General features: G+C 47.5%; 1 protein-coding gene across 5 annotated transcripts in view; it reads left to right on the forward strand.

Moving 5' to 3' along the window:
- The window catches only part of LOC112994466 (SET-binding protein), a 263221-nt gene that overhangs the window by 9909 nt on the left and 225742 nt on the right, over positions 1 to 27570 (forward strand). For 4 of the 5 annotated variants that reach the window (XM_064500827.1, XM_064500828.1, XM_064500825.1 and 1 more), the window contains exon 2: positions 7297 to 7957. In XM_064500827.1, coding sequence (XP_064356897.1) covers positions 7466 to 7957 — 492 coding nt within the window. In that variant the 5' untranslated portion in view covers positions 7297 to 7465. Of the gene's footprint in view, positions 1 to 4901; positions 4959 to 7296; positions 7958 to 27570 lie in introns of those variants that run through there. The other variant, XM_026118830.2, reaches the window with a different exon arrangement.

Genomic DNA, 27570 nt, shown 5'->3' on the forward strand with positions numbered 1-27570 from the left:
GATTGTGAGTGAGTAGATTTATAAATCCTTGGTACCGTTCTCAGATGGGAGCTTGTAAAAGTCCTTGGGCAACCTGATGGGCATCTCTCCTCCTACCTCAGACAGGTACTTTGCTATGCTGGCTGTTGCCACAGCTGTACCTTGGGCAGTATTGCTTTTATGGGCCTTGTGATTTATGGCTGTGTCAGTTGTTTAATCATTCAGTTGGCCCTCCCTTCCGTGCTGTACAATAGTTAGTTACTTACATAGAAAGGTGACTATCTGATCTAATTATGGAGTCTCAAACCTAATTATGGAGTCGAATATGATTCCATAATCTACTCTTAATGTCTCTGTGTTGAGAAGACAGATACACACGTGTGTAGTGTGCACACTTACATGCCTCCGTAGTTAGGAATATGCTTGGGCTTTCATTTATTTTTGTCTCTTTATCTTGGGTGGGGGGGAGATGCTTGCAGCCTCATCTGGCTGTGAGAGATCTTTGGGTTATCTTGTCTTTTTTCCCTCCAGCGTGGCTTTTCCTGGCTGCCTTTGCCGAGCTTGGTCATGCCGAGGCAGACCCATCAGTCAGCTTACTTGGTCATGCTGACAGGTGCAGAGGGCTGATAGCACTTAGATTCAGGGCAATGCGGTGGAAATGAGTGGAGATTACGGTTTTGCTGTTGTTTCTGGACCAGGCTGATGACTGTCATTAGTCCTTGCTCTTTATTTTCATGCAGATAGACCACACTTGAGATAAACTGTGTCCCTTTCCTTCAGAGAAAATCCTTCCATAACCCACACAAAATCAGGTGCAGAGGTGGAAGGACTGGACCAAGGGCATTTTCAGAGGCAGTCTCAGATGCAGGGGAATGGCACAGAAGGGGGAACAAGCCTTCCTCTATGTAACCCCCTGTGCATGTAACTCACTGTATTAATGAATCACATCTTAATTATTTATTTGTACAGATAATCTGTGGATTATAGGCATTAAGTTATGGTCATTCCTCTGGCAATTACACGTATCAGTTGAGGAGCTGATATTGTACCTGGTGTGTATCCACTTATATTTTAAATGTGCCCGGATCCACATATATCTTGTATACAGATATCTTTGCAATGTGTTTAAAATTGCAGTGCAATAGAGAGTCCAGTTTGCCCAGCACTGGAGATAAAGGCCAAAAGATACATCACAGAATCAGAGAATGGCTGAGGTTGGCAGGGACCTCTGGAGATCGTTGAGTCCGACCACCCCGCTCAGCAGGGTCAGCTAGAGCAGGTTGCTCAGGTTCCTGTCCGGTCGGGCTATTTGAAATCACCAGGTCATCTCTGATTCTTTATTAAGAGTTGATGTTCATTTGGTTTGCTTGAAGGGGAACTCTTTCTGCCTTGTTTCTCTCACAATTGACGTAAGGCAGGTGAAAAGGAGAGGGTGTTTCCTATGGGATCTGTAGCATGGATGGAAAATAGCTGTCACAGTCATTCTTCCAGCTCCCTGCCAATGCAGGGTTGTTCTTGCAGAATATCGTGGCCGCAGGAAGTAGCTAAGGCTATGGTTCAAAGACAACAATAAATCTAGCTCTAGGGCACCGAGCAGCAGATTAAATGCGCTGCTGGTGCGTGATACTGATCCAGTATAAACTCATTCTGCTGGTTGAAATTTGCTCAGAAAAATACAATGGCATAATTTTATCCCAGCAGGCTTTATACCCCATCAGGTATCATCTGTCTGCAGCACTCTGACTGTATGAATCACTGAGTTTTTACCTATCCTCTGGAACTGCCTTTAAGCTGCCGTGAAAGAAGGTCTAACCTCCATTTTGTGCACTCTGGTCAATTCGATAAAAGTATGATCACACACTTATTGCTGATCCTCATCAGACTTGTTCTTACTACGTGGTGAAAGCACTGCACTTGAAACTCCTAGACTTTTGAAAGCAGTAATGAAATGTGGGTTGTTGTCTTTTCTATTGCTAACGTGGGTTAACTGAGTTCAGTGCAGCTTGCTGTATGCCAGGCTATTGAGTTTTTCTTTTTTGTGTGTGCGTCCCGTGATGGATTCTGAAATTTCACTGACACTTCTCATAAAAACAGGTTTCTGACCAAAACTTTCCCTCGGGTGTAGTGTGGGTTGTCCGTTGGCCTGTGCCCCAGAGGCAGCTGCATTTCAGTGGTAGCGTATGTAATTGAGGAGGCAACCCCGGATTCTTTGGAGTGAAAGGTGATACGTCATAATTAAATATTGCTGTATAGTCTCCAGCGCTTTGTGGCGAATGGGTTTAGAAAGATGGAGTGTAAAGAGGCTTCCAGGATTTCTGATATTTTTCAGGGATTAGGGATTTCTTAACAACTGTATGGCACATAGGAGAATGTGAGGTCCAAATGCTATCTGATAGATACGGGCTCAGGAGATGTGGGCTTCATTTCACTTTTGGTGGGACAAGCGCTGATCTGTGCCTCAGTTTCCCATTATTTGAACCCCATTAATAGTAGTGTTCTTTCGTTTTAAGGTATTTTGGACTAAATGGATAAAAAGAAAGCAGTCTTAGTAGCTAGTCATGCCTGAGATTAGTGTACTGTGGGATTTGGGTCGCATCTTGTAAAATTGCTCTGTGCTCTCTGCTGGTGCTCCCTGTGCTTGAGCAAAGCAGTCAGAGTAGCAACACAAGTGCTGGGCTGCTGAACCTGGCTTGCTTTTAGGTGTTTATTCAGCAGTGCCTATGCATTTTTTGTTTGCTTATTACTAATGTGATCGTTACTATGCGTAGGGCAAAAGCCGTGCCAAGTGTTATGTCCACTTTCTTCCATTCCATGAAGAACTCAAAGTACACAGATTTTTTTCCCCCCACTGCTTCCAATAAGGCCGTGGCGTCTTAGCCTTGTTTTTGTCCTTAGCAAATTTTCAGTTTAAGCAGTTTACAGTCCTGGCATTTGAATACTTGCAAATGCGTGGTTGCCTGAGGCAGGACAAGGAAGTGTATTTGGAGCCCATTACGTCAGACATCTAGTTTGACCCAAAGGGAGGTCTTGGACCTCAGGTCTTTGCCTCTAGAAGTGTGTCTGAGGTGCCCAGAGGTGCTGATAAGAGACACATGAACAACCATAGCAAGGCTGAGCACGCAGGCATTTGATTATTTCTCAGTACTTATCAGAGGAAGCGTGAATCTCTCCCTAATTAAGAGCTAATGCCAACTTCTGTGAAATTTGTTGTCATTCACCTGTGAATTATCCTTCTCAAATTTAACTTGACTGCAGGAAGCCTGCTAGTGGTAACACTTTCCTCTGGGAGCTTAATTCGGATGGTAAAATGCATCTGTAGTTGCTTATTGAAGGGGACTTGATGCTCTGAGCCTCAGAGGCATGGAAGGTCAGTTTGGGTAACCACTTAAACGTCTAGACAAGCCCAGTCTCTTGGGTTTTTAAAACAGAGCTAGAAGTCTCTTGGAAAATAAACTTCCTCGCTAGATTTGCAGGTCTGCACATTGCCAGTTAAGGCAGAAGAACAGCTAGAGGAAAAGTGTTTATTGCCTTCTCTTAGCCTTCTCCTTGCAGTCCAAATGGTGGCCTGGAAGACAGAGGCACATGAACATGAGAAACAGAGAGAAGCCCAAGAGATAGCAAGAGATAGCAGTTGAACCAGGGCAGAAGCATTCCCAGTGATTTGAGCCAGGGTTGTTTTGGGGGCTTATTGCCGCCTGTGCTACTTTCACAGGTTCTACCTCTTGCTTTTTTCTCCCAAGTTTTTTTTTTTTTTTTTTTTTGTCCAGTTGCAAAGCGCAGACCCCTGTATCTTTGAGGGGGGGTGGTGGAGGGGGAGGCACTAACAAAAAGGTATTGTGGCTGCAAGCGGAGAAACACAGCTCCCATTGAGAGAGCCCTTGTGGTGGGATCGGCCGTTAGCGTGTCTTGTGCTGCCTGTTGCTTCCAGACTGGGAGCAGTTCCCACAAGTGCAGCATGCCCCGAGCTGAGGAGAGGAGGAGAGCGCGGGAACACACCGATGGGGTTACTTGCTCAGAAGCCTGCAGTGAGGTTTCCTAATTAGTCAACGCACATGTAGCCTGCCCAAACAAGAAAGACGAGTATAATGTCCCTGCACCCAAGTCATTTAACTATTAACCCTGAAGGGAGAGTAAGGAGATACCTAAAACAATGACCCATTTAATTCTGTATAGCATTTGAGAGTGGTGTTATTTGTTGCTACCTGCAGGTCTGTTGATATCATCGTTTGCGGACTCTTAACATAATGTGAGGCCAATATTTTTAAGTAGGGTTTTAAGCTGGAGTTAGTGGGAACCCATCTGACACTGGTGTGACAGGATGACTTTATTCATCCGTTCCTTGTCTCTGCCAACCTGGAGGTGCACACCCAAACTGTTTGGGTTATGACCAAAAGTGCAGGTCTGAGACCCAGGACCAGACTTTGGGCAGGAGCCTGGGTTTTATTAGCTGTGAAGGAACATGAAGGAACCTTCCCGAGTCGCGAGCTTTATTTCAGATCCCTTTTGTGGTCAGGTCCCAATCCTAGCCCTGCACCCGCAACCGTTTGTCCTGCCGGCTGCGATAGCTGCGATTGCTTTGCTTGCAGCCTCCTTGGCCGCTTGGCGCGGCGGGCACGGCCCGGTGGCCTGCCTGCCGACCTAGATGCTCTGTGTGAGAGGCCTGCTCTTTTCCACCAGCAGCGAGAGAGGTTAATCGGCTGTGGGTGGAGGCCGGCACAGAGTGCCCATTGTACATGCGTGCATACCAGAGCAGTAACTCCCTGGAATGCTGCACAGCCGAGCTTTTACCACCTTGTGTTTATGTTGCAGTGCAGGAGTGTGTGTACATTGTGTCCCTCTCTAAGGAGATTAACAACGTGAAATGGCAGATAAATATGATGGCCTTCTTCTTTTTTCTTTTTTTTTTTTTTTGATTGGACCGGTTGGAAGAGGAAGGTAGCCCTGGCTCCCATGGGCATAGAGGAGAGGCAAGGTGCAAGGTCGGTCACTTAGGCGGAGCAGTGCCATGCAGCTGCGCAGCTTTAATGTGCTAATTGCATTAGTAATTAGCAACTACCACATGGTAAACACTCTTGGGTTTAGAGCTATGTATGGGCATTAACTAACCCACCTTTGGGTAGGTTTGAATGAGGTAAGTGTTGTCCTCCTTCTGTAGGTGGAGAAAGGGCAGAACTGCTGACTGCAGGGTGAGTCAGTGTGGGAAGGGGCAGAGGTGCGGGATGCCTTGGAACTGTTGGTTCTTCTGGATCATGTTAAATGAAATGGGAATGACGGCAGCTCTGGGAAATGAATCTCCTCACTATCGCCAGAAGATATGCAACTTAAGCATAAGCGTTTTCACGCTGTTCTGCCAAGGCACTTCTAACTGCCATGAGCTGCAGAAACTACCTCTAAGGCCAGATGGTGGTTCAGGCTCCATGACAGTTCTCCTTTTCCCCCCACCCCTTCTGCTTGGGCTGTCAGCTTGTGCTATTTATGGGACTTTATTTGAATTTGTGTCTGTTGGGACCTGGGTGGAGATCACCCAATGATTTCATGGAGCTGTAGGTTGTTTAGGACTTCCCATTACCAGGTATATGGGCCAGGGTTGGACAAGTGACCCATGGCCATACTCCAGTGGAAGTGCAGCTGTGTAACTAAGGAAAGGTGCTTGTTATTATGTGTCTTTGAATTTTAAGCTCATGTAAGGTACTTCTAAGAAGCAGAAAGAAGCCAGTGGTGAAGTCCTTATAGGAGGTCATGAATGACTCTTCTTGGTGAGCTGTGCTTTGAAGTAAAACACACTAAAAGTGCTGTTATGATTTGGTGATAGGTAACAGGATCACTTCTGTTTCTCCTTTACAGTTTATTGCTACTAAGAATGGCTTGGGAAATCCCTGGCTGTACTCAGATCTTGCCTGTATTTGGTCAAGGGGTGTGGTTTGGCATTATAGCAAAGCTAATCTAAGAGGGAGCTACTGCTGAAAGCATAGGTCTGTACCCCCAGCACCTGCTCCTGGCAGTGTGCTCTTATTTCCTTCTCTGTATGCCAGAAGCAACACTCCTCTGACCCCCTGGGGAACTGTTGCAGGGTACTAAAGCAGCATAAAAGTATCTTCCTTTTTTTTTCTGAGCTATTCTTCTGCCAATTTTGTACCCTGATCTGGCTTGCCATAGACTGGGGATTTTATATGGGGGAGTTCAGAGAGAGTGTGTGAAACTACCTTAATACTGACAAAGAACAGCTTTCACAACGCCCTGTGTGTATCTTTTTACCAAACGCTTGGTATTTGGCTCAGCCTTTTTATGTCACTGGATGATATATCTTTTTGCCTTAGATGACTATTCACAGCTTCTGATGTTAATTTTGGCCAAGACTTTTTCAGAAGATACTGGATTTGAGTGTTTCCATTTTGGAGGGTTCAATTGGTAATATCTAGAAAGAAAGCCCAGATATGAAAAGGTGAGAGCACGGTCTTTGCTTCCGATGGCCTGGGCCTTTGCCACAAAGTGGTGGTACCCAAGGGCAGGAGTAGCTCTGGAAAATGTTGACTTCGGGTTTCCTCCATTGCCCTCAGTACTTAAGTCCCCGCTATGCGAGAGACCCAGGTGGATCCTCCTACACTTGGGCAGCCCAAGGGAATATCTCAGGCTCCAGACAGCGTGCCTGTGGCCCAGTGAGTGTTGAATAATTCATCCAAAGTGGAGTCCCTTGTAGAATAGCCAGCAGCTGAGTGCTTATGTCTCTTGCCTGGGAAGTGGGAAAAATAGAAGTTTGAAACTCTTCTGCCTGATTCATACGGCAAAACTGTGTTTTCTGTGTTCTGATCACTGGGTTATTGTTTAACCTGAGGCAAGCAAGTCTCTGCCTCTATTATTTTTATATATATATATATATATATTTTTTTTTTTCCTTTAAAAAGACTGTAACAGGGAGCATTCTGCAATAACGAGAGCATTCACAGAGATGGAGAGCTGGTTCCCCACTCACTTCTTTCCCAAATCCAGAATTTAAGGAGTATGTATTTATAGACTGTTTTCCATGCTTTTGAATATCCACTTTTATCAACATAGCAGTACACATGGCTATTGTTCTGGAATATCCACTTTTATCAACGTAGCAGTACACATGGCTATTGTTCTTTGGTTCAGCTATTCCACAATACCAGATCCAGCCCTGGGAAATGTCGGGCAGCATCAGTTCCCATTTCGCTTCAGGGAAAGTGTTTGAGATGTTGCAGGGGAAGCCCGAACGTGCTCTGTGTCAGTCATTTCCACAGTTGCATTTGGTGCATGTGTGAGTGCTAACTTCCTTTTTCTTCTCCTTTCTTTTGACAGTTGCAGATTTGATCTCTTCTGAGCTCCTTGCAGCGTCTGGACTATTGGGACTCTGAATCCTGCAGACAGTTACCATTTGTTTCCTGGGATCGTACCTGCCCTTTTTCTCTTCATCGCCTCCTGTGCTCCCCTTCCCTCTGATAAGACTCCAGTGCGTTGTGTTACTGCTATGGAACCAAGGGAGACTTTAGGCAGCTCCCGGCAAAGGGGAGGAGAGGTAGATTTTCTGCCAGCCACTGTTACCTCTGCAAAGCCTCCACCTGCCTCCAGCTGCACAGGGGAGACCATGCTGCCTGCCTCGGGCTCGGGGAAAGGGATCCCAGTGAGCGGAGAACGGATGGAGCCCGAGGAAGAGGATGAGTTGGGTTCTGGGAGAGATGTGGATTCCACTTCCAATGCGGACAGTGAGAAATGGGTGGCAGGAGATGGCCTGGAAGAGCAGGAGTTTTCCATCAAGGAGGCTAACTTCACAGAGGGGAGTCTAAAACTAAAAATCCAGACCACCAAGAGAGCTAAGAAGCCCCCAAAGAACTTGGAGAACTATATCTGCCCTCCTGAGATCAAAATCACCATCAAGCAGTCTGGGGAGCAGAAGCTCTCCAGAGCTGGGAAAAATAGCAAAGCAGCTAAAGAGGAGGACAGAGCACACTCCAGAAAGAAGGTAAGGTCCTACTCTTTCCTGTGTTCTCCCACCCATGCAGATCTCTTCCTCCGTAGCAGCTGACAGCCAGCGTCGTCAGCCACCCCCACGCTCTCCCCACCATCCCCTTGCTGTGTGCAGCAGACCATCCTGCTCACAGGAAAGCAGCCTGCCCCAGAGAGCAGAACTGGGCTCTGGAGGTTACTTCTGGCTATTCCTCTGCAAATAAAACAGTATTTAATCAGCCTTGTTATCAAAACTAGGCCATGATGATGCTTGTTTGGGAGGGAAGCATCTTTGTTGCTGGTATACCCTAGGGTGGGAGTAGACCAGCTGAAGAGTTGTCTGCTTGGAGACAGGGTTTTAAGCCTATGCAGCTCCTGAAAGCAGAAGGAAGCTAGGATTAAACCTGCCCAAAGCAGTTTGTCCAGGACATAACCTTCGCACAGTTTGCAAAGCCCTGCTTGGCTACCAGGGAACTAATACAAACTAGGTATCCTCCAGTGTTCCCGTGTATGCTGTAGAGATGATTTTGAATGATCCCTCATATTAACCAATTCTGAAGGGATCAAAAGTTCAGCCAGACCTTTTCTATTTTGTGCGTAATTGAGATTCAAGATTAATCATTACATGAGTGATAAATGAAGGAACCCACTTCTCAGCTGCTTTGTGTCTGAGCACAAATGCTCAAGCCTTTTGGCAGTTAAAGCTTTTGACTACATCTTAAAATACAGGTATGTGCACAGAGAACAACTCCTGTATACCAGGCTAACGGCTCTATTATTCTTGATTACAGCATTGTGCTAGCAACACTATAGTTACGCTTGAGAAAATACTTCCATTATAAGTCTCATTTTCTTCCCGATGCTTATCATTTTCTTGAAATATCCTTTTGGAGAGAAATTTCTGATACTTTAAGTTGGGTAAAAAAATTGATTCTTTCTGATTTAGTCAAGGAGAGGAAGTGGAAAGTGAGAAGAATCCTTTCTTTTTATTAACTGTTTTTCTTCCAGAAGCACCCTATTGTTTTGTTGTTGGCTTAATTTTCAGTAATGTAGCGTGTACTTAGTTCTCACATACATTTAGCTGAAGTGTTCTGAGCAGCACTGTGGGGGGGAAACCTTGGGACTAAGTATGTTATTTTGGGTGTAGGGGTGTGTTTTCTGTCCTAGGTGTTAGACAAAGGAGCCTTGCTCACATGGAGTCTTTATCGCAGTATAAGTACTTCATCTCTGCCTCTTTAGCACTGGTGGTTTCATGATGAGTTTGGTTAGGAATACACATTTGATGAAAGATGCATGAGTATCTCCAAAACATGGACAGATTTGTGGATGAATTCCTCTGGGATTTAAAACCACTGATTAGAGCTGCAGGGATAATTTGGCCTTCCTGTTCATGTAGCTTTGATCCCTCACGATGTAGCAGTTCTCCACTTCTCACAGATGTGGTGGATGCTCAGAAGGCTGCTTTAAGTCTGAGGAGACTAATTGCCAATGGCTCTGTGTAGACGCAGTCTCCTCCGACTGATTTAAACCAAAAATCTGCTAGCAACTCTAAATCATATTTTTGAAGCAGACTGTCTTTTTTCCCACTCATTCCAGGCATAGCCCAGGGAGATTAGTCTTACTCACTTCGAGACTACTTCCCTAGAAGCTAAACTGGGAGAAAAACCTGACATCAAGGGGAGTTTTTTTCTTAAACTCCTTGTGGATAAAACACTGTGTGCATGGAAGATGCTTCTTTTAGCACAGCAGAGAGGCACTGGAGGTTTGGCCCCAGAACGCAGTAAGATTTTCTTGTGTATTGAAAAAGATGGGCAGCCTTCTTAGCATTAAGTAATGTCTCCTTTCCACTCCCCTTTCCTCCCTGAATAGTACCAGGGACTAACTGTTGTGTAAGACCATACTCAGTGATAATAAGGGTGTCACGAGTAATCCTTCCGTGACCATGCATCAAGAAAAACAACTTGCTAACCAGTGCCTGCCACGGCTGGACCGGGGAGAATGTGGATGCTTAGAAATCAGAGCTTTCATTTCCATTTGTCATCCAGTCAGACAGGTACAGAGGAATGGACACACCTTCCATGTAGCCATCCAAAGAGAAGGTTAAATAAACACATCCTCACAGCTAGTTCTGTATGTGAAAAAGAAAAAACCCTTGCAGCATGGTCACGCTCCAGGTGAGATCTTAGTTGCGCAAAGATAAGGAGTTTCAAAGAGGTGGATCATCACAGCCCTGATGCGGCCGCATCTAGTGTATGTTTGCAGAGCGTACACCGACTTTAAGCTCTTTGGGGCCACGCTGGCCTGACCTGACCATAAAAAGCCGCAGATGGATCCTCTGAACAGATGGGGAGAGGCCCGCCGTACCGGTGCATTGATTAGCATAACACCAACGGCTGCCGCGTGGCAGCTGCTGAACTAGGGTCGAGCGAGCTGGAGGTGCTTTGGCAGTGATGAAACCTGCAGAGGGATTTGAAGGCCTGTGGTGCTGTGACCTTGAGGCATTTGACACCCAGAGACCTGCGTCACCCTCCCCAGGGAGTGGTAAATACAGGTCCTGATTCTGCATCTCCTGGGCAGCTGCCCCTTGGCTTTTGGGTTCCCGAATCAGGCCTTGACTGCAAACATCTCATATCGAGGGGCGATGAAAGATGCTACAGGAGAGAGGGGTTGGAAATAGGTGGGAGGAAGGCTCCAGCAGTCAAAGCACATGATTGCTTTAATGGCTGATATGCGTGTCTCATGGCAGTTACAGAGATTTTTGTAAAGATAGGGTTAGGAGGAAGCGACAAGTTGAAACTTGAATTGAGCTGGGGCTGTCTGGTCCATCTGTGGGTTTTCCTGCGAGAGAGCAACGTGCAGGTAGTTTTTGCATATACTTGCAGAAATGTCCTGAGCTGCAGCAGGGGTAAGACAGCAATAGTAGTATTTAAATCATTGACGCTTACTTCTCCAGGGTTAGACTGTCCGATTGCCCATTGCTTTAATCAGCACAAACTCCAGAAGAGCAACTACTGGGAGGAACAGCGGCAGCGGGCAACAGCACACTTGCATCAGTGGGCCAGATATTTAGCTGGCACAGTGCCACTGTCCTCTGTGGACTTCTGCCAGGAGAGTTTGGCCCAACATATACGTTTCCCTTGGGCATGAGAGTAGTGTCATTATTTGAGTTTACCGCCTAGTTCGTGTATGCAGGGCTGTGCTGCACAGATCCATCTGTACGGATGGAGGGCTGAGCATAACCTGAGCTGGGAACACTGTGCTTCTCTTCCCAGCAGGTGGGACTGGCTGTCTTGCACCTCATGGAGAAGTGCCCAAATTTTTCTTTTCCCCTTAAGGAGGAGCTAACTCTGTTAGGACTTGAAAAATCGCTCAAGTTTGTTGCATAATAATTTAAGCTACATCTACAGTAGTCCCCAGCGCTTTGAAATACCACTTGAGTGTTCTTGCAGGAGTTCCAATGCTCATGGCGCAGAGGGCAAGTAATGAAAACATGGAAGCAATTTAAGTAACAGCATGTGGGTACACAAAGGACTGGCGATGCCAGCACTGTTAAAAGGGGCTGTGAACTAGGGATATAGGATTTATTCGGCGGCCACTTAGGGAGGAAGAAGATATGCCAGTTCCCAAGCTTTTGGCTGTTCTGCTAATTAGACAGCATAGGCTAGCGCCTGCTTTCCCAAGCTGTGGTCGGCAGACTGGTGGCTATTAGAGCAGAGCTCTGCAGCGCGCTGTGCTGCTCATGTGCTGAGGCCTGTTTTATTTTATTTATCCCCACACACACTTTGATTCCAGCTGCTACACTATATTAAAAGGAAGTAAACATGCATTAAATACTTTCCTCATGTTGCTTTTCCGCGTGAGCAATTGCCCCCGGGGATGCTAGGTGATGGGGAGGGAACGCAGGAGGCAATCTCGCTGGGTGTGGTTGCCTTCGTCCCCTGGCGAGGAAGGCGAGGGGGCGAGAGAGCACCCGGGTTGTGAAGCTTGGGTCTGCTGCCTTCAGTGTTTGGCTCTAACCCAAGAGCTCTTGGGTTTTGGTCGGGGCCTTGCCAAGTTTCACATCAGCTTCCCCCCGCTCCTCTCTTTAAAATAAGACCGAAGGTGATTTCCTCCCCCTTTTGCAGGGCTGCTCTAGAGATGAATTCCAGCTCGCTTTGTCCGCACGGGCGCTCGTGCAGTGATTCGAAAATGCAGAAATGTTATGTAAGCCTTAGCTCGTGTTTCAGCCGTCTCGCGCCTGGGGATGGAGCTGGCTCAACCGTTGCCGCTTCTCAACCCGCAGACGGCTCCGTTTTCATTTAGCCTGGTCGGAGGGGAGGGACGGAAGGAAGGGAGGGAAAAAAGAAAAGGCAAGGCACCCTGAGGACGAGGTCCTGGCTGCACGTGGCGGTGCTCTCCCACCTGCACCAGGGTCGCCTCCAGCCCGGCGCCCTCCGAGAGTGCTCCTTCCTTGGACCAGGGCAAACGTGCCGTCCGTCTTGCAGGGCACTACAAGCGTGGCACCAAAGGCAGAGGAGCAATCCGTTCCAAGCCCATCGTGCAGCACTTAACAAGCTCCAGATGGGTAGTAATTCCCTGGTTTTGTTTCTTTGGTTTCCTCTCCGCCTTCCTTTGCTGCCCTCTGTTTTCCTATGTCTGCAAACACTTCCCCCCCCCCCCCCCCACCTTTTTTAAAATATATCCTGACAAAGTTTCTTTGGAGCTTCCATCATATACATAATTTACTGCCTCAGAGGATGTAAACTTTTTTTTTGTAATTATTATTGCACTCTTTTTTGAGAGCTTGAGATGGGTGAGCATGCTTGCTTGCTGCAAGATAAGCAGCAGCAAGTCAACTGGAAGTAAAGCTGCCTTCTGTGCAGTCGGAGGAAGTGCCGTCCTTGGATTTTTCTTGCTACATGTTTTTTGATTTCCTTTGGATTGCTGCAGGTATATCCCGTTTGCCTGCAGGAAGCTGTCCTAGTGCCTTTTTCCTGGAAATGCCATTCACTGCCTTCTTTTCCCTTGCTTAGCCCTGCAGAGGCAACTTTCTGCTTGGGTCCCCCTCTTCCTCTTTCCTCCCTCCTTCAGGGCTTTCTGATTCACATGCTTTTCCCTTTGGACCCCTCCTTCTTCCACAAGATCATGACCATTTCCCCCTGTTTCTCTCCTTTTTCTTTGCATCGCTGACTGCACATTTCGCCTTTCCTCCCGGTTCTTGTGTGCATCCACATCTCTTGCCAGATTACCCCTGTGCCTTACTCCTCTCCCTGGCCACTGGTGTGCACAATCGTCACATTGCTCATCTGGTGTGCTCATCTCCCTTTGCAAAGGGCACCCCCCCCTTGAGCTTTCTTCTGGGCGCGTGAGCTCTTCCTAATCGCATCCCGAGCATGGCTCAGGAGCTGGCATAAGTGCTTGCTCCCCAGGCTGCATGGGGGTTAGCAAGGAGAAGTTGCTTGCACGTTTGTGGTTCTCAAGGGATGGTATGGTGGCAAAGGATGGAGCCCCCCAAGCCTCTTCAGCTTGGGCCTGTTTCTGTGCTGCTTTGGTCCCCAAACTAGCTTAGAGAAGCCTTGAGGCTGCTCTAAACGAGCCTGACTGCAGGTACCTAATGCTCATGAGAGCAGTGGGAGGTGAAGGGTAGTGTTGCAGACCTCAGCCCGGGTCGTGGGACAGGGGCAAACCCCCAGAAATACCAGCACAAGGAGGGAGACTTCTTCTAGTTGCATTAAGGTGAAACAGGGTTTTGAGCTGCTGAAAGACCAATTCAGAGTTGCTCGAGCAGGCACGAGGCTCCTGGCGTTTTTGCAGTCTCTCTACCCAAGCATACCAGTGCAAAGTTACATGAACTCAGCTCTTTGATATTTATCCTGAGTTTCTTTCTAGCTACTTTTTTTTCTTTTTCTTTTTTTCCCCTACTGCGTTGTTGAAGACACAAATGAGACAGCTGCAATTTGGTGCCCTCCCACCACGACCACCCCCCAAAAAAGGGAGAGAATGACATTCTTCTTAGATAATTTAAATCTTAGGAGACCTGTTTTACTATGAGCTGAAAACCACTTAGGCCCAGATTCATCTCAGTCCTTGAAGACACTTTGCCAAGGCACCCAGCCGGGGAACTGGGCGCCCCTTGGGCGCTCTGTGTTGTCAGCCAGTTGAAGCAGGCCCCTCCTGGAGGTGGGTCAACCTGCACTATGCAATAACAGGACAGCTGAATCCCAAGCTTTTACCCTTCCTTCTTCTTTGCCAAAGCTGCTGCATGTTGGAGCAGTGTCTGCCTTACATCATGCCATGGATATCTTGCAGTGGGAATAAAGCAGGTCCTTTTCCATCGCTGTGCTCTGCCGAGAGCCAGCTGATACCCATCCCTCACTGTCTGCCTCTGCTCCCATTGAATCGGTGACGTTTTTTTGCATGTAGTCAAGTATTTCTTAAAGACGCAAGAGTTTGGGAGTGGTGGGACAGGTTGGGGAAACCTGAGCAGGCTTTTACTGCCTAATGCAGAGTGCCAAAAGAGGAAGAGCTGCCACATTTCATTAGCCGCTGCACGACTGGGATTTGCAGAGCCTGCCTGTGTCGAGGGCTGATTTTGTTTTCCAGCGGGTCCCTCCCATGGCTGAGCTCCGCTGGCCCTCTGTGCCATCTCCTTGTTCCCTGGCAGCCCTCGTGCTGTGCTGCTCCCCAAAATGCAGCAAAATGTCCTGCATGCTGCTTGGTCCGTTGATGAGATGCTGTGTGGCTGTGGAGAAGGAAGTAACTGGGACCAGTTCAGGGCAGCTGGAGGCAGGCGGTGGCGGAGCTGGGACCTGCAGCCTGGAGATGCCAGAAGGCGGGAGCCGATTGCCCCGGCACGCTTTCTGCAGCAGGACCATGTGAAATGGGCCAGCAGAGAGGGGATGGTGGCAGGTGGCAAAACCCCTGCCCTGGTTATGTCTTCATCTTTTGGATGTGCAGGGAGCTGGTCCTTCATGCACACATTCACGTTCCTCCTGCCTCTCTTCTTCCATGCAGTGCTCCCCCTCCTCTGCTTACAGGCACATGTGACCATGGAGAGCAGCTGATTTACCTCCAGCTTTTTTTTGTCTTCAACCTTTTTTTCACATGTGCCCGCATGCCCAGCTGTTCCCCCTCAGGTTAGGTCTAATCCTTCACATGCTTCTTTCCCAAACTGGCTTCTCGCAGCAGACAAGCTCACATGTACCCCACTGTAGTACCCCCTGCATGATGGACTGGTCTTGAGTTCATGTTGATGGATTGGAGGGTTCACCCCGTACCCACAGCCCAACACATTGCCCTCACTTGCTGCCTCTCCCAACATTGCCCACGAGGTATTATTATTATTTTTTTTCCTGCGAGCACTGAAATTTGTGAAGATTGGTTTCTGATGGCTTTCTTTTACGTGATTTCTCTGCTGTCTAATGATACGTGAACTCATGGGCTAGTCCCTCTTTGAGAGCCCCTATAAGGTCCCTTTCTTCTGGCCAGCTAACAATTTTAAGAAAACTTTCTGGATTATAACACCATAAAGATTTCTGTTCCTCTGTCAAACTTGATTGAAATTGGCCAAAATAGTCAAAAAAAAAAATACTGAGGAGAGGTTCGGGTAGAGCAGGCAGAGAGTCTGTGTGCATATTCACATACACAGACATGCGCACCCAGAGTGTGGTCACATTAGCCTTGTTTCCTTAGGAAACCAGTCTAAAAATATCCAGAGTAAACAAGCTTTGTTTTGTTTTTTAACGTTAAGACTTTTCCTACTCTTGAAACTTAAAGTGATTCCATTTGAGACGTGACCCTCAAGAACAAGTCCAGTTTGCTGTGTTTTGTAAGAACTTTTTTTTTTTTTCTGTTTCTTGCCGTGACCTCTAACGTGAATTAAACCAGTGGCACTTGGCTCCTTCATTTCAGGACATGAAGTGCTATTTCTACATCGTGATTATATTTGGACTCCGAGCTGCAGTGAGTTGATATTAGGACAGGGGTTCTCAAGCTGTGGTACATGCACCATTGGCAGGACACAAGCTGCTTCAGAGGGGGATGCTCAGCCTGGAAACAATTCCAGTTGTTCCGGGTGGTATGAAGTAAAACTAAAACATATTTTTTGATACATTTTTTTCTTTCCCAGGGCTATGGGCTAGGGGGTGAGAGGGACAGCGGAAGGGCTAAGGTGTCTTAATGCAGAAATGATGTTGAATGCTTCAGATGTGGTCTGAACTCATGCCAGAGAGAGTGTTGCTGAAGATGAGGACGTGGTCATTCAAGATGAACAGTCGACTGCAGCTGTTTTTGCAGAGCTGAGTATGTCTCTATCAGGCTTGTTTTACGGTAGTGCCTCCTGTTCCTGCTGCACGCTGATGCCTACTGTGGCAGGCCCTGCATGAAGGCATCAGAAGAGACTGCCCTTCTGCAAGAAGCTCACAAGCTCAGTAGAAAAAAAAAAAAGGGAGGAGAAATGAAACGATATTGTCTCTCAGTACAGCATGTGAAATAGAGTAATGAGGTTAAGTGACTCACTCAAGGAATCTGTCATGAGCCAGGGGTAACACTCGGGCCTTTTTCATCGCGGGATGGTTGCTTACCCATAACACAATTGATCCTCACATCACAGGGACTCCTTCCTCTGTATTTGTCATAGTTTGGTTGGTTAGAGGCTGCACAACAGAATCAGCTTGAGGAGCTTTCCTCTGCGCTCCCTTTGCAAGTCTCGGCAGCTTGACCTTCTCCTCTGTCCCGTGGACAGCTTGTGTATACATGTAATTCTCTGAACATAGTGACAGAAGGCTGACAAGTTCAGGTCACAAGTAACTTTCATGACAGAATTACAGGTCAGAAATATGACCATACATGAAAACAGAAAGGCAGAGAGAAAAGGGAAAAATGCATTAAAAATGTCAGCACTGGAGGCAAGAGATCGGGCTGCTTCAATAGTTGAGAAGACAGTCTTTTTTTAGAAAAGGTAGTGGTGGCCTGTTCATCAAATGATACGTGCACAGCCCTTTTGGACACCAGTCCTCTTCTGCTTGCCATTGAAACTGGTGAATTTTTTTCAAAGTTCGTGGCTGCCTGTGTCTTTGTTGGCAGCTTAAAAATAAAGCTGATCTCAAAGAAAAGTTAAGGCTTGATACAGAAATCTGGGGGTGAAGTTTTTGGGCCTGTGTTGTGATCAGTCAGACTTGATGCTCTTAAAAGTCCCTTTTGGTCTCTAAACCCTAAAATGTGGTAAGAGTCAAATGAGTATTTATTGGACAAATCATTATCTTCTCATCGGTTTCTCATGGCTTTCTGTCTCACCTGGGTGGCAAGGTTTGTAGAGAGAGATGATATCTTCTGTTGACATCGGTGTAACAGCAACTCCACCGCTATAAACCTGGGTGGTTCATTGAGGAATTTCAGCGCTTTAGTAGTGTTGTAGCTTTGGTGGCTTCCTGTGAGCCGCTCTCGATCCACACGGCTGAAAGATGAGGATCAGCCTGGAGGGCATTTGTGTGTAATCTTCCCTTGCCCAATGCTCCCACTGGAATGTGGTGGCACAAGCAGCCGCGCCAGAGGCCACGGCCCCGCTGCTCTTGTTGACTGCCCTGCTTTGTTTGGCGAGGAGAGGTCTGACCGGTGGGCTTTCGGATATGTTGCCACCCATCGTGCTCTTGCATCGCTGGCGAGGTAGCGTCACTCACTTCCAACCACCGGTGCGTGCTTCTGGTGAGAAGGCGGCTCTTCTGTAATTGCGCTTGGCAAGCTGTCCCGAGAAGGAAACGGAGGAAATTGGTTTTTTTGCACCTTCAAAGTCGAGCTTAGGCTGTAATTTCTAAAATGATTTCTTTCTTTTTCAATAGCCTCCCCCTCTCCCACAGTCTATGCTGAAGTATTATGCTGGCCTAACTAGCTAAACTTTATCTGCCTGATTTCCAAGTGGGTAATTTGTTGAAAGCTTACTTCTAAGGCTAAGAAAAATAGAACTGAAAAGATATTTTCCCGCTGGGGAGCAGCACTAAGAGAGGCTTGATCAGCCCTTATTCCTGCCTCTTACCCCTCCTACCAAAGCCTTTTCAGCTATAGGGACAGCCCTGGAGTCAGTATCTTGCTTAATACATAGTAACAGGGAGCTTGGAGGCACTTGTTTTCATTGCATCTTCCAAGGGAACCCATGGTACTGAATTAATTACATGTTTTATTTCTATCTTATAACCCTTTTATGTGTAAGTTAGATAGGGATAATTAATGTCTTTCTTGTTTTGCCGATATTGCAGAATCGTTCTGTAATCTACAGGACATTCAGCAATGCTCAGCTGAGTCATTGGAGAACTCTTCCTGAAGACAGCCTGTCACTTTCCATGGGACACTTTTCTTCAATAATTTATGTAATCATTGAGATGAATTCCCTCCAGCCCATTTCTTTCTTAATTCCATTGGTTAGTTATAATTATATTCCTGATTCGAGGGAGAGGTGGGGGGAAAAGCCTATTTCCTTCTGTGACTACAGCAAACCGATTGCAAGAGGAACATATAAGAGCATGATGGGGGGGCTTCATCTGCCCATAGGTGTTTGATTCTGGGTGTGGGCAGAAGCTGCTATTAGTTACTTATGGACAGCAATTGTCAACATACTTCCTGGGAATTTCTGAAATGCGGGAGAACTGTGGAAGGGCAGCATATCCTTTACTGCTCTCTGTGCTTTGATTTATAGATACAAAGTGTAACAAAATCATACTTTATCCTTGCATGCAATGTGGGACTTGGGTGCTTGGACCATGGAGCTTTTGGGCCTGCTTGGCACATCACTGAAAATAATGGGAGTTTGGCTGTCGATGTCAATGAGTGGAAAGAGGAGGTTTTAAGGAGGAGGGAGGGCAGCTTGTGACAGGCAGCCAGATCCTTACCCTGAAGCATTTGAGTGCCATATAGTGACCTGACAGTGATTCTCCTTTGGCTTTCTGCGTTTGCAGGGGTTCATATTACTGATGTATACTTAAGGCTTTGGTAAAGTGCACTGGCTTCAGGTTATAGAACAGTCCTACTGAATAAATGCAGAAAAAAAAGATCTCTTTGCATTAATAATAAAAAAAAATCCAAGGAAATAGGACAGATAGTAATTACTGTCTAAATAAGCCCTTTACTATTACATCATGAATTTGGCTGCTGAACCTTACTTCCACCTGCTAACATTAGCACGTGAGATTGTCATGACGCGCTGAAAAGATGGAAATCTGGGGAAACCTTGTCATTTATCTGTCTCTCTCTCTATCTGGCCTTACTCGTGTATTGTGCTAATAAAACTTAGTGTGAGCAGCAGCTGCACGCTAGAGATACAAGTCGACTCAGGCCATCTTGGCCACATGGTTTAATGGGCCTCTGTGAAATCCCTGGGTCAGAGGCCATCCACCGTGCCCATCTTTGTCACATCTTGGTGATGTGTATCCTGGCAGGTTTTTCTTTTTGTTCCCTCCCCAGTATGGAAAGAACCATCTGCCGAGTTGGCTTTCAGAAGAATTTCGAAAAATACCAATTTCCCTTTGTTCTGAAACGTGTGTGTGTGGGGGGGGGGGGGGGGGGGGGACAGAAGGGGGATGGAAAGCCTGACCTAAAATCAAGCCAGTATTTGCAGGGGTTTTAGAATAGCTCGTATTGTGTTTCCTGCTCCCCAAGGAAGGGTTGTCCTCTTTCTTCTTTTCTCTTTGATTCGATTCCCTGCCACTCCGTGAGCAAGTCAGAAGCTGCAGCTGCTGCTGTCAGCTGGGGCAGGGAGTCCCCTTGTTTAAAACCCATGTGTTAATCCCCGGTTAGGAAAAGTAGAAATGCTTTATGTTCCCCCTATAGCCCCCTTTGCATTCTGTCTTCCCACAGCTTCGCCTGCCTGGAGTCCTCGCCACTTTATTTGGGTAACGTCTGCAGTTTAAGCTCAGTTTCTTCTGTAAGATACAACCAGCTTGGACCAAATAGCTGGTCACCACCAATGCATTACGCACCATTTGGATGCTAAGTTATGTTATAGGGACAGTTTGAGACTTCAGCCAGAGAGGAAGAAAGAGCCAGTGAGGGAAGGGGGGGCATGGACAAAAAGCAGTAGATAGGAAAGTGATTCTGTGAAGTCAGATGTGAAAATACAGATATCAGTTGCCGCAAAGTGGCCTAGATGGCAGGTAGGATGACGCCCTGTGAATAAGCAGACCCAAAGACTGGACAAAGAGACCAAAACAAGGCTGATTTTCGAGCATGAGGAAGGAGTCGGAAAGGACATAAAGTGTATTATGAACTCTGAGAATAATGATGGTTTCCAAGTAAGGAGAGCGGTTTCCATAAGGCTGCAGATATGGATGGATAGAAATGCTTTCTTGCAGAGGCTGAGTGGACTTGAACGCCAGCTCGTGGAGTAAAGCTGACCCCAGCAGTGCCTGGTGTCTCCTCAAACAAAAAACAAAACCAAAAAAAAAAGGAAAAAACTCAGTGAAGTTGGTTTCTGCCCTTCGCGGCGCTGTCAGGTGTCCATCGCCACCTCTAGCCACCGTGCTTGGTGAGCGTCTCTCCAAATGATTGAAACGCGACCGCGTGTTGAACGCGGTATTGATTTCTTGGGTGTTTCTGCTCTTTGCTTGCCTTTTTGTTTGCTCCGCTTAACTGGGCCGAGGCAAAACATAGGAGAATTGTTGTTTTTCCCAGCTAATGAACCTCACTTTCTGCTTTACGTGCACTAACGCGTTGCCTTTGGATTGGGGGTCACAGCCCTGCTCTTGTCTCCCCATCAGTCCCTTTAACCACCCCCCTCGTTTTTATTGGAATGGAAAATAAAGAAAATAAGTTACAAACATTACCCTTAAACATCAGTAAAACTTACCTTTAAGCCTCTTTGAGGGGTCTAAACTAAGCAGAAAGTGTCTGTTCTGGGATGGATGGGCCTTCCTGTTGAAACACTTGTGTTTCTGCTGTGTGAAAGTTGCAGAAAAATGCACATGGGATAGGCAGGGTTTAATTTCTTTCTCTCACTTTTTTTTTTTTTTTTTAAGGTAGAGAATAGAGTAGTGGTGTGAAAGAATGAATTAGTTATGGCAAATCTTATTAGTGTCCATTGTAAGCAGAGAAGCAGAGACATATGGGAGCACTTGCAAAATTATTCCTTGTTTATTCAGCTTCCTAACCGAAGCAAATTTTTTTGCATAGTGTCATTTATTTGGCAACTGGAGGGGTGTGGAAGGTGTGTGCGTATATGTAGGGAAAAGAGGGGGGATGGGGGAAACGCAGTATTGGTATTTCATTAAAACTGATGCTCAGTGCTTTGTTTGTCAGGTTTTGGCAAGGCTTTTTACTTTGAAAGCCATTCAGAGAGGATCGGAGCAGATGGCAGGGAGATCCTGTTTGTGTTATTTTTGGACATTCCCATTGAAAGTCTCAGATTGTTGTCCTTTCCCCCCCTCTCCCCTTCCCCCACTCCTGGATGTTTTTCTTTCTTCCTTCCTTTCCCCCTTCCTTCTTGAGAAGGTTTTTTTTTCTTAAAAGAAATGCATATATTATTAATAATATAAAATCATGTAAAAGCAGGGTGCATTTCTGAATGACCAAACTGGATATTTTATTTCTGTCTGCCTATATTTGGAAAAAGTTGCAAGGGAGACTGCCTCCTCCTGAAGATGCATGTGCTGCCTAATGAGGGTCAACTGGGTAGAGATGGGAAGCAGGACTGCTGTCTGGGGGGAGTTCAGCTTGACAGCAGCATTTTTCCCTGGTAGTTCAGGCCTAGGAAGTGAGTTTAGATTGAGTCTCTGATAAAACAGCTTTAGTGACTTGTACAACATATGCTTGTGACCTCCGTCCTTCTGAAGCAGTTCTGGTAGAGAGGGCCACTGTAGATAGACTGAAAAAGTGGACTTTGCCCTGGCTCTTCGTGGTGGTCTTCCCGCGTCACTGGTGAGATTCATTGGTCTTAGGCGGTCGGGAGGGCTTTTGCTCTACCATCATCTGCGCCCAGCTTGTTCTGGGAAGAGGGAACGTTATTGCTTTGCATTCCTGCTATGAGCATTTCTCCAAAGCAGTAACTTAGTGTAATATAACAATGCTGGAAATGCAGGCAGCGCCTTTCACGGGGAAGTCTTCACTGAAGCTCTTCAGTACCCTTGTACAGGCAATACAGTAAAACTGAGCCTGGTCCAATCAGTTAAAGCACTTGGCTAGCTGAGGTCTATCAGCAGCGATATGCACACACAAGGCAGATGGGAGGTCTTGGCCAGAGTCAGTAGCCAAAAGTTCAGGTGATTCACCTGAAGCTCATCCAGATGATTAAATCTCTTAAGGTAAGAGGGAAATCTCAAGGAAACAAGCTTTCTCTTGCTTTTTCCATCAGTGGCTGTTCCCTGGGAGTGCAGAAATACAAGCAAGTGAACCTTACAGCCTCCAGCTGAACTATCCTGACCCTTGAAGAAAGTTTGGTTCAGGTTTTGTCTGAGTTCACGCTGATGATTCATGTTGGTTTTTAGGTTGCTTGAACCTGTATACCCACATCCTCAGTTATTTTTTTTAACCAGTGCACTGAGGGAACCCACTTCAGAAACTCTTCATTTTGTTCTTAATTGAATGAAAAGCTCAGAAGTCTTTCAGTTCCATTGCAGCCTCCGAGTTTCATGGCTAGTCACAAGAGAAGTCTGCTTGGGTCTTTAGTGGGTGACTGAGGGTGTGTGAAGTGATACTGCTGAAAGTGCATCTGGCTGGATACCATAAGCTAAGGGGGAAAAAAAATAAAAACTAAAAACTTGCCTTCTTCTTGCAGCTACCTCTTGCTAGACCGTTAGCATCCGCTTTGCAGGATGTTGCTCTGCAGCATGACTTTTACGCCTCTCCCGTTCAGGTTTGGCACCTTGTGCTTGCTACCTACTGCACGAGCCTTCTGCTCCGAGGGTGGACGGGGCTGCCTTCGCCCCGCGCTCTTCTTCTTGCGTGGCTGCCTTATGCCGGGCTCGCAGCGCCGGTGAAGGTTTCCCTTTGAGAGCTCTCAGCGATGAGGGCTTTCCTGGTGTGGCGCGCTGAGAAACGAGCCAAGCGGCAGCCTCAGCCTGGACAAAAGGCAAACTCGACCTACTATTTATGTAGTTACTTAAACATGATTTAACCGAAATAATGCACGCTGCGACTTGGCTGGGGGAGGGGAAAGGGGAGGAGAGGGGCTTGTTTCTAACGAGCCGGGAGACAGCACGATTAATTACGTATGAAGGGCAGATAACAGACAGCAAACTGTCTACAGCGGAGAGAAGCAAAATACCGACGCGAACAATTAAAGCGTCCACGTGACGGAAGGGTCAGCGGTTTCTCATGAAGTGGGAGGTTGGCTGTGGCCCCTGGAGACCCGCACTGGATGCTTTGCTGGGCTGCATCACGGAGGGGAGGAGGCAGGGCCCACGCGGGGCTTCCGGGCCCTACGCGCCTTCACTGCCAAAGTTTTGCTGACGCTTCCGTGGTTGACAGTCTGGGCGTTATTTTCATCACACGTCCTCTCGGACAGCGAGCTCCTAATCTCAGTGACCTGTGAGGCTATGAGAAGTGGTTGAGGTGGGGAGGAGAAGAGCAAAGGCTCTGGAGATGGTTAGATACCTCAAGGTGCTGCAGGCCATCCGGAGGAGAGCCAAGAGAAAAGAAGCTCTTCCCTTTTTTTTTTCCACGTGTTAATTTTCCACACTGTTCTTCCAAACGTGGAAGCCTGAATGCCCCTCACCGGTTCATCAAGCCAATTGACATCTTCTAGGACCTCAAATATGTGCCCCCTCTGCCGTCAAATATTGCAATCTCTGCGTCCGTCATAGGGTTTTTCCACCCCCCTTTTGTCCTCCTCTCCCCTGCAAGCCCCTTCTGTGGTCGGGCCATGGCTGTAAAGCCGTGAAGGTAAAGGCCGATGGATTAGACCGGGGCGGGTCAGAGGTTAAACACGCGGGGCTCGAAGCGTGCAAAGGGCCGCGATTGAAATATTTGCCGAACGCTGACAGGCAACAGAATGGAGGCAGACAAGTGGCAAATTCCTGTTTTCTCCTCTAATTGAGGAAATATTTTGAGCGGCATTCAGTCAGCCTGCGCCAGGAGGCTCTGGGAGAGCCGGCCAGCCGGTCCACGCTGGGAGGGGGATGAGCCGAGGACTCTCGCTGGAACAGCGTTCCGGCTAAACCTGTTCCCAAAAACTTCTCGCTTGTGCTGGTGGAAATCCCTGGAGCCTGGTGTTTACACCTTGCTTGGTCATTTCTTTCTCCTCGGGCAACTGCGATGTCAAAATGCCGCCGTTCTAGTCATAAAATGTGTCCCCCCCAAATCGACATCTACAAGAGCAGAATTTGACCCATTCCTGATGTTTTTGCTTTCAAAGGAGACTTGCTCTACCTTCCTGCATACTTTGTACCACTTGGGAAATTGTCTGTTTTAGAGGGTGCCTTCATTAAAAATGTGTTCTGGGGATCCAGCTATCGTCCGTCCGTCGGGATGTAGACAAGCCGTTGCAGGGCATAACGCGGATGAGATCTAGTTGCGTGCCAGTGAAACGTGACAACTGCTCAACCCTTGGGTATGTCCACTTGTAGTTTAGATAATATTTAGCAGCTTCTCAAGTCAGAATATCAAGGCGTTCTTTAATAACTTAGTCTGAAGTGATGTCAGGTAGGGAAGGAGAGACTGGAAGGCGTGGGCGGCATTTCTCAGCGGGTTGGTTCAAGATGGAGCTGGAGTGACTTGGCACTGGTTCCTGCCCCTCGGTCCTGTCTTTCACCCTCTGCAACGGTGTCTGTTTCGGGTGTTGTTACCCGTGTGCCAGGTCCAAGTTGGTGCCGATGGAGATGTGACCAGACGGGCTTCATGCAGCTGGCCGCGGCGGATCTTGCAGCAGTGCCTCTGCCGTGCCCCCATGCCCCTGTGCCTCCATCGCAGTCATTGCGAAACCGCGGTGTTGGCGGCAGCGGGCAACCGAGCCGAAGCGAGCCGGGCGAAATTTTATCTGTCTGACGCCTCGCAGATGAGCTGCCTGGGTTCCTGGTTCAGCCCCGTCCCGGCGCTGTCTGTCGCCTGCCCTCTGACGTGAGAGGTTTCAGTGGCCCTTGGGAGGAGGAAGTTCCAGCCAGGTGGGGACCTGGTGTGACCGAAAGTGGTTAACTGGGCTTTCGCACCCTGACGTCTTCCAGCAAGGGGTGATTTAATCGTTTGTATCCCCGCTGCCCTCCCCCCTCCCCAAATGCTCCCACTAAAGCTGATAATGCACTGAGAAGGTTTCAATTAACATAATTTCCTTCTTCCTTGGAAATCTGTGGTTAGTTAAGGAGGCTAAGCGAAGGGAAAGAAAGATGTAAAAAGAATCAATTCCTTGAGCCAAAAAGCAGCCCAAGGGTCAGCAGGGTTTACATTTGCTTCTATACGCTCTTGCCATAAAACTCTGAGGCGGGGTTATAAAATGTTTTTTTGGAGAATGCCATAGCTGCCAATACAAGCTGCAGCGGAGGAAGGTTTTGGCAGGGCTGTATCCTATTTACGGCCAGCAAATTGTGTTGCATTTGGCCCCTCAAAGGCCTTTGCTCCTTGAAGATACCCAAGAGAAGTTCAGGAGCATTTTTATGGTCAGTACGGGCTTGGTTAAAGCCATCAGTGTTCATCGACAGGTCCAACAATTGTGGCTGTCGTTAAGCAGAGAGGCAGAGCTTGCCTTATTTTAGGCACCATCTTTAAACGTAGCATGCTGAGGTGTGCCAGGATTGCCTTTGACTAGTCGTGCCTTGCAGCTGGGTGCTGGAAAGTGGTGAGTAGGACGTGGGGGATATTCCTGATGCCGGGACAAGGCAAGTGCCTGCTCTTTTCTGGTTGCACGGCCACGAAGCCGCTGGCGTGTTGGCGGCTCAGTACTGCAGGCTTGGACGTCATTTCGGAAGTGCTTTGTAAGGAGGGCTGTAGTGGGAGCAGACAGCGAGATCATCAACATACAGTGGGGAAACTGAGGCACGGAGGCATTCAAATGCCTCCCTCTGTGTTAAGCTCTATATCAGCAGGAGAGCAGAAAGTGAAGCCCCAGCCCATTCAGCCACCAAACCGTCCTCCTGCCATGAGATCACGTGTCCGTAGTGACCTTCCCGTACCCCACTCCGCTGCTGCTCGGCTTGCACAAGTGAGAACAAAGTGACGCTTGTTTGCCTCGTCCAAAGAGCTCAGTCAAGCAGGTGATTGTCTTGCCTCCTTTTTCAGTCCCAAAACAAAGTGTTGAAAGTATTGTCCTGCGATGTAAGACATCCCGTATATTCCCCCGGGGTTGAGTTTTGCTTTGGCATACCTCTGCTTTCCAAGTGCAAGTGACACTGAAGGGAAGAGAGGTCTGGTTCCCAGGACAGGGGGAGTAATTCCTGAAGTGGCAAAGTTAGGAGAAATACGTGCGCACCACTTCTCTGCGCTCCTCATGGGGTAGGCTTAATAGCTCTGGTTGCAATCGCTAAAGAGCTGATCCTTCATTTGCAACCCTGCCAGAAAAAACGGAGGGAGAGGAAGAGAAGTCAATCAAAATCAGTTAAAAAAACCTCATTGTTTATTTGGCTGGGGGATGCCAAGAGGCCAGCAGATATGAGGCCAATCCGAAGACATCACTTGCAGCAAAGGCCGTAGTTCCCAGCAGCGAACTCGTGCTCTTCTCGAGAACTGAGCTCCCCAAAGCTTGCAGCTTCCTTGCTCAGCGGGGGGGTGGGGTGGGGGGGAGTTGGTTTTATTTAATCAAATGTATTTTCTGAGCAAGGCTGAACGTGCTTCAGTTGTTGCATGAAGGTGCAGGGCTTAAACTCCAAAGGGTCTTGAGCCTCCCAACCCAGGCCTATCTAGTACTGCCAAGGAACTCGAAACACCTTATATTCTTAAAAAGAAAAAGTCCAGCCATTTAAACTGCCTCCGTTTTGATTTCCCTCGCTGTGAATGGGGGATACGACAACATGGGCCCACATCTATGAGAATGGAGGCAGCTTCTCAGGACTGCAAAGCATTTTGAACCCCAAAGTGATATCTCAGCGCCGTTTTGTTTTGTTTGGTCTGCTTTGGTTTCTAGTCAAAACTAGATAAAGGCGGAAGATTTGAAGTCGGCGACGCTTTCAGTTTCCGTTTGAATTTGAAGCCCCAAAAATGAAAGAGGGGGAAGGGAGGCAGGAAATACAAACTGAAACTAAAAAGGAGACCTGAAAAAAACCAAGAGAAATGGAAACTCTGAGTTAACCGAGGTGCCTTCAGCTGTAACGATCTGCAGCTTTAGCTAAGCCCGGAGTGGAAAATCGTACTTCTTCACCTAACGAAGAGGAGAGCTTCCCTCGGGAGCACCAAGTCTGGCCACCTCAAAGGTTTTCGTTTCTAAAATATTACCTGTAACAGCTAGCTCTTTTATTCGGGCTTTCTGTGGGGGGGCCAGGGCGCTTTGGAGAGTCAGTTTTCAGGGGAAACTGAGGCCCAGAGCTGTAACCTGAGTTGCCGGAGGTTGTTCATATGCTAGGTTCAAAAAAGCTGGAATTTCACAACTTCTGGGCTAGGGCTTTATCCTCCAGGCCATAATGTTTCTCCAGGTCTTCAGGGTGTTTGACACGGTGGCTCAGGGTTTTGGGCTGAGAAGAAGCAATTTCCGACCCGAAGTTTTGAAATGTGTCCTGTTCACAAAGCCGTTGTTGTTGTTGTTGTCTCTCT

The sequence above is a fragment of the Dromaius novaehollandiae genome, chromosome W, assembly GCF_036370855.1.
Source record: "Dromaius novaehollandiae isolate bDroNov1 chromosome W, bDroNov1.hap1, whole genome shotgun sequence".
NCBI classification, from domain to species: Eukaryota; Metazoa; Chordata; class Aves; order Casuariiformes; family Dromaiidae; genus Dromaius; species Dromaius novaehollandiae.